Here is a 7,371-nt window from a genome sequence, read left to right on the forward strand (position 1 = left end):
TCTGTTCTTTTGTCGGACATTTGGGGGGGGGGGTTGTGTTTGGGTTTTTTTTGTTTTGTTTGTTTGTTTTGTTTTGTTTTGTTTTTTCTTCTTGGGTAATATGGTCATGAGGAGCCAAATACAGGGTTTCACATGGTGCATCTGCAAGGGCTCTGGCAGAGTCTGATCATTCCCTTTGTCTGATTACCAGCTCCTCCAGCCAAACAACAGTAAACAGCATGAAATGAGGATCTCCAGATCCATGGGTGATATCATGGGATCCCTGTACAAGGACTCCGAGAGGACACGGAAGTATTCAACAGGTCAGCGAAACACAACGCTCTACAGGGTGGTTTGTGCTATTACAAGCTGGCCACCATCCCCTTTCTCTTTCCTGTCATAACCCTGTAGCTGCTATGGTCTGGACGGCCACCCTCATGTCTCCCACCAGTAGCTCAGTGCAGTTGCTGCTTATCCTCAGCCCAAGGAATAGACTCTGCAAGCTGCACAGGTTGGACGAGGTTGTGCCGAGCAGAGTGTCACGTTGGGCATGAAAGTTAAGAGCAGGGGATCTGAGGTGTAATTTGAGGGGGGAAATGCAGTGATTAAAAATCTCTAGTGAATTTGATGCTACTGAGCTTCATCAAAGTGAAGAGTAAGGATCTATAGAAACCCAAGGCTTTTTGAGACCTTGACATACTTATTCCTTTAACCATCTGCTGTCGTTCTCTCAGTGTCTCTCCCCCTTCCCCAATTTGTAGCTGAATGGGCTTGGGTTCCTTAGCTCTTGAGCTGAGACCAGCTTGACCTCATAAGGACCGAATATGTGTCTCTACCACCAATCTGTTCTTGTTGGTGAAATGAAGTCTGTGGTAGTTGCTTTTGTGGTTTCTCAGGAGAATGGATGTGTGCAGTGTTTCACAGTGGTCGCGTTTCAGATGAAGGGGAGCATCCCTTTCCTTCAGAGGTGCTGGGAGGAGATACCTGCAGCCTCTGAAGCCAGACTGGCAGATGCCTAGTCTCTTCTTGCAGCCCTGCAGGGACTGGAGTTTGTTCATAGCCTTGCATGGTCTTTTCTTTGGTTTTCTGTGCTTGAGTTTTTATGCTTTTCTTGCTTTCTAAAATACCTTGAGCTTTTTGAAATGACAAGTACTCTTGATAAGTTGTCTGTAGGACCTTTTGTGTGAAGAACCTTGTAAGATTTTGTAGAGAGCAGGGTGCCTTGTGCAGAACTGGTAAAGCAGCCCATAGGACTGTATAGCAGGGGTATAATTATTCATATTACAACCTACAGGCAGGATCAATGATCTTGAAATACAGTCAATAGTCTCTGCTGCATCTGTGGGTGCTGGTTACAGGGTAATTTCTACAGATTCCTATTGTTTTCATACAATTATTCGACAACTGTAGAAACAACAGAATCAGTGGGATCCTCCTATACAAATATACATGAAGATATGCTTCATCCTCCAAAGATCCTCTGGACTCATATGGCAGTAAACACTTCGAAACTCTTTTCTCTGTGCAACAAAGAGTATTTTTCTCAAAGGATTTGTCCTTCCTCTGTCTCATAGCCTGTGCTGCCTTGATAACATATCCTGCGATTTGCTGCATCTCAGACAATGATATGTAGGAAATGTTCTTCTAGGGTAGGTCCAGTATAGCCCCTTGTACAGCCATGCCCAACTCTTACTGAAGCCAGGAGTGGGTGGTACATGTACAAGAGCTCTCTTTGGGCCTGTTGTTTGGATGTGCCAGGGATGTCGTCTTCTATTGTGTTTTATTTTTTTCTAGCTCACACGGCTCTTGAGAGTTTGCTCAGAGTCTGGCAGAGTCACTAGATGATTCTGAATGAAATGCACACACAAATACATGGTAAGGCACAGAGCCTCAGCAGAAACTGTGCTTGAGCAAAACATCTCTGCTGCTCTTTTTTGGCATTTGTTAAGCTGTTAATGTAAGCCAGAGAAGAGCTGTGGCACCGGCAGCTGTCACTGATGTCTGAACCAAGTGTGATGGACAGAACTGATCCTACGCATAGCTGTGCTAGTGAGGAGATAGTTCTTGCAAAGTTAAACTTTCCTACTAGCTTTTATGCCACGCTTTGGCCTTTCCTTACTGTTTTGGAGCTGCTGTAATGCCAAGAGAGTCTCTGACCAGGTCCCTGCTGACTGTGAGGTGTCCCTGCCTTGAAGAGCATCCTGTAGATAAGACAAGGCAGACAAAGGAGGAGACATCAGCTCTGCAAGGGTGCGAACGTGAGGTACAGGTGGGTTTTGAGGGAGTGCCTGAATAGCAGAGTGGAGGAATGGGTATAACATGCTGGTTTAATCTAGATAATGGAGGAGGACTGGGCAGCACCAGATGTAGGATGCAGAGTGTGCCAACATTGGGATCTTCAGGAGAGTCTGCATGCTGATTGCTAATGCACCAAAACCAGTGTTCTTGGTGCTGTTATATAGTTAGGTAGCAAAGGTAACCAGCCCATGCTACAGTCATCCCTCTGTTTTTTTCCATGCAGACTGTCAGTCTTTCTCTTAATTTGAAAAGAGGTTGCAACAAACCCTCTGCATGGTAACAGCACACCACACCTCTCTTTGGAGTTATCTGAGGTCTGTATGAGGCTACTACAGCCCTGCTTAGGAGGTGTTCGCGTTACAGCGGATTCAGTTTTTTGACCTCCTGAGTCAGAACGGGGTAACCTAGCAGCTGGGCAGAAACTCCAGTGAGCTGAAAGGGAGAGCAGTGTTTCAAATGGAGCGTAAAACTGAAAGTCAGGCAATAGGCAGAGAGAGAGATGATCGTGTGTTGTGGTTCCTTGAACTGGGGATTTCACTGAACTTGGTGGATAGTCAAAAGGCAGTCTAAGAGGGTGGGATTTCTGTAGGAGAAGCTATTCTTCACTTGCAGTTGCAAGGTATTTCACAGTGTTTGCTTCTGCTGTCATCAAAGTGGTTGCTAGCAAGAGAGGCTCTTAACTCAATTCAGCTTTTCTCTTGAAACCACATTTAAAGGGAGATTTAAAGTGACTTTATAAAAAAAGAGGTTCAGGGTCATGTTCTCAGTGTTTCTGAGATGTTTCATGTTTTTCTGCTGACTCTGCCATGTTAGCAGCAGCGAAAAATAATAAAACTGCATGTTGTTGGCACAAGCACATTGGAAGGGGGGTAGATGTTCTGGGGAAGATTTGGCTATTTTTGCTTCTGCTGGACAGAAAATGTCTTCACTCCATGTCCCTGAAAAACCTTATGCAAAGTCAATATTTTCTTTTTTTTTTTTTTCCCCCTAAACTTTTTCAGTGGAAATCCCGCCCCCCGTTTGTGGTGGGTTTTGTTTTTGTTTTTGTTTTTTTTTTTTGGGGAAGTGGAAAATGTTCCAGTCTCTTGGTGACCAGCATCTGCAAATGTTCAGCTGAGTGCCAGGAAACTTTGGCTAAAAACTCTTTGGGTTCTGGATTTTCAGATAACTGAGGGTTGTTTTTATTTACGTTGAGGGAAATACATGTTTCAGAACATTATCCACAAATTATTCAAGAGCCCCATTCCAGAATCACCATTTCAGTGGAAACATTTGCCAAAAGCTTTATATTCCCCCCCCCCCCCCCCCCCCCGCCCCCCCCCCCCCCCCCCCCCCAAAAAAAACTTTGCCAAAACTTTTTTTACCCCCCCCCCCCCTCCCCGGTGGCAAACCAGGCTGCTGAGCCGTGGCATCATGTGCCTGCCAGCCCTCTCCAGACCAGGAGCGAATGCTGGCTGGGTCCGTGCTGTCCAATATGGACCAGCCATGGGAACAGCAGGACTTTTATCTCAGAGAATTGCCACCACAGTGATGGTACCCAGGTTTTCATGGGTGCCTGGACACGTGTGCAGCAGCATCTAACCCCTGCTAGCACACTGGGAGGATTTGAATGCAGATTTCCAGAGAGAGACAGTACAAAGACTTTGCTGGTGCACAGGCTGGCCGGATGACGCTGAGAAACAAAGGCCTGGAGGTGATATCTGTGCTGTTAAATTCACAGGGCCGGGACACGAGCACTGGCTGGCCACAGATGAGGTTGCTTAATGGTTAGCACATTCCCTGGCCAACCCTGTACCAATGACTGCCGTCCCAGCAGTGCCCGGGTACAAACTGGGGTAGCATGGGCTAGGGACCTGTTGCAGGAGTCGTGACGGATGAGGTCCCCTCTGTTTTGAGAAGAGGAGAATTTGGCTGTGCGCATCATGCTAGCTGCTTTAGGGCTAGCAAATGGGCTCTGTCCTGCTTATTAGTATAGAAGTACCCTAAAGTTTGCCTTAAATCAAGATGTAGGAATCCATCCTCAGAGGATCAGCATGGAGAAGAGGGAAACTTGTAGGGGTCCCACTGAAAAAGAAGAAATCGAGGGAGATTTGGTCCATCTGCTCACACATCCCCCCAACAGTCACAGAGTGAGAAATTTCCTGCAGGTTTATGTCGTCTTCTTGTGCTGCTGCATCCTGAGCCCTGTGTTTCTGCCAGGGCTCAGAGGAACGGCACATCTTGACGTCATGTCCTTCGTTTGGCTCTGTGGCGACATCATCCTAGGGCTGGGCTCTCCGTGGCTGCAGCTGTGAGCGTAGGTGGCTGCCAACAAACCCTCCCCAGCTCTGACTTTTAAGGGGCTTCTGTTCTCCATCGGGACCCCTGCTTGATGCCGATCGGTGATGGATGAAGTTTTGGGAAGGACCTGCCAGGGCAGGGAAAGGGTGAAGCCAGGGAATGCGGAGGCAGAGGGAAGCCAAGACTGGCACAGAGGAGCTGGCTGTACGTGCAGCACCACGAACTCTGCACATACTGCATGAAAGACGTTTCTTAAATAAAAATAACAGAAGGGAACATGAAAGACCCCAGCAGATGCCAGCAGTGACTGTAAGTCTCCGTGCTGGCCTGGTTCACCCTGCTTGGGACATGCTGTGCTCTAGTCTTAAATATATGGCTTTACATTAGTGTGTGTAATATGGAGCAGGAATCCCTTCCCAAAGCATCTTGCTCCAAAGGGTAACCAAGGTCAGATGCTCAACCAGTGCCAATCTGCAGAGTTTCTCTGAGTTCAGGAACCCTGAATAGAGCTGCTGGGATCCGGCCAGCATTGAGCTTACAAAGAAGTGCCTCAGAGCCTGCCCCATCTCCACTGGGTCTGAGGACTGGAGCTGACATGTAATCCTGTAGACCCCAGGAGGACAGTCTCTTGGGGGTCTCCTCTCTGCCTGGTGCTGCTGCTGTTTCTTGAGTGTTAGGTCAAGTGTGAAGAGCATCCATGATCTGTCAAAACAGGCACATCTGGGCTTGTCTGTCGTTTCTTCCTCTGGGTGGGTAGAGCAGCATTATCTAATATATCCAATACGCCTTGTGTTGCTCCCACTATGAATTAAGCCTCCCATTGAGTACCACAGTTGCTCTCTCTCCCTGACCCCTTTTTTCCATTCCCCGCCCACCAGCAGCACTGAGATTGCCTGAGGTTCTGTTAACGGGGCAGGATAGGGCTGGAGGGGGGAATCAAACTTGGGCTCTGGGGCTCTGCTCCCAGCACCTCCCCGTGTTCCTCCTGGGCGGATGGGCATGCATGGATGTGAAGCAGCAGCAGCAGCAAGTGCTCCTGGAGGTGTGAAGCTGCATAAATTACTTAGAGCAGCTTTTCTACCCGAACAGCCTGGCTGAAAGGGATCTGGTTCAATCCCACAGTTTCCATGTGTGCAAAAGCCTGAGCGTTTTGTTTCATTTCCTTGCCTGCTGGGAAATGGCTAGTGTCTTATCCCCTTTTACAGTTTTTGGCAGGAAATGTGACTCTGGAAGGTCAAACACAACTGACCTGATGACTGGGAGTAGTTGTTATAGGCAAAGGCTTAATGTGAGATCATGCAAAATCTTTACGCTTGTGATAAATCTCATTTAACTCCCTGGGTTCAAAATCAAACAGGGCATGTACAGCTCTTTGTAAAATCCGAATTGAAGACTTCCTGGGCAGTGGGTGGGTTGTTGCAGTGAGAGATCCCAGCACTGCACAAGCAGACCCACACCTCTTAGCAGCAGTAACAAAAATGCTTAACAGAGCTAAGATACAGCAGTTACACCACGTCAAATCCTCTAGCAGCTTTTTGGAGCAAGAGCCACCCTAATGTCTTTAAGCGGTATTCTGGATTGACATCTGCTAAGCAAACAAGGGGATGATAATGTAGTGATTTATTCAGGGTGTCCGAACTGTTAAATGGTTAAACGTTTGTTTATTTATCTTCAAAGAGAGGATGCCGTACTTCCCAACTGGTTTTGTTTTTAAGGCTGGTGGAAAGCCAGTTCATTATGAGCACCGCAGCACTCGAGAGATTCTCTCCCCCTGATCTTGGCATTACTTCAGTTAGGCTTTTTTCGCTGTGTTCTTATCCTGCAGGAAATCTGTGAAGGAGAAAATAGGAAGAAGAAAAAAAAAGTAACTCAAAGCCATATGATTTTTAGTTTTACAATACGAGCAAGGAGTCTGGAGGGAGATGTACTGTGGGACAGAGATATCTATGTATTTGGTATAAATCCAGCAAGCCTGATTTAGTGATCTTTAATGCTGGTGTGACACTGTTAACATTAGCAGCTCCTGATGCGTATCAGCTTAAGTGAAAGGTGGGGACTTGGACTTGAAGTGTTGATCACACTGATGGATTTATGACAGAGATCAATCTGGCACAGTAACTGTGATGCAAAATAGCAGCAGAAGAGGGAGGCAGAAGTGTTGCATTGATTGATCAGCGTTGACTTTTCATGATGGGATAGGCCCCTTCCCGGTACCTTTCTCTTGCAATATTGTGCTAAGCCTGGGCATGTTGTTACCATGACTTGGGCCTCTTCGGGGATCTGCTTGGTAGAGTACCATGGGCCAAAGCCCTGGAGGGAAGAGGGGCCCCAAGAAAGCTGGGTAATATTCAAGGATCACCTCCTCCAAGCTCAGGAGCGATGCATCCCAACAAAGAGGAAGTCCGGCAAAAATTGCAGGAGGCCTGCATGGATGAACAAGGAGCTCCTGGACAAACTCCAACACAAAAAGGAAGCCTACAGAGGGTGGAAGCAAGGACAGGTAGCCTGGGAGGAATACAGAGAAATGGTCAGAGCAGCCAGGGATCAGGTTAGGAAAGTGAAAGCCCTGCTAGAATTAAATCTAGCCAGGGAGGTCAAGGCCAAAAAGAAAAGCTTCTATAGGTACATCGGTGATAAAAGGAAGACTAGGGAAAATGTGGGCCCTCTCCGGAATGAAATGGGAGACCTGGTTACCTGGGATACAGAGAAGGCTGAGGTACTCAATGACTTTTTTGCCTCCATCTTCACCAGCAAGTGTTCAAGCCTCACCGCCCAAGCCGCAGAAGGCAAAGGCAGGGACTGGGAGAATGAAGA

General features: G+C 47.4%; 1 protein-coding gene across 1 annotated transcript in view; it reads left to right on the forward strand.

Annotated features, from left to right (window-relative positions):
- The window catches only part of LOC103896151 (mitogen-activated protein kinase kinase kinase 3), a 66,204-nt gene that overhangs the window by 40,492 nt on the left and 18,341 nt on the right, over positions 1 to 7,371 (forward strand). Inside the window, exon 6 of the mRNA XM_009275927.1 lies at positions 191 to 302. Within this exon, the coding sequence (XP_009274202.1) occupies positions 191 to 302 (112 nt within the window). The remainder of the gene's footprint in view (positions 1 to 190; positions 303 to 7,371) is intronic.

The sequence above is a fragment of the Aptenodytes forsteri genome, unplaced genomic scaffold (genome assembly GCF_000699145.1).
Source record: "Aptenodytes forsteri isolate BGI_AS27 unplaced genomic scaffold, ASM69914v1 Scaffold80, whole genome shotgun sequence".
Lineage (NCBI taxonomy): Eukaryota > Metazoa > Chordata > Aves > Sphenisciformes > Spheniscidae > Aptenodytes > Aptenodytes forsteri.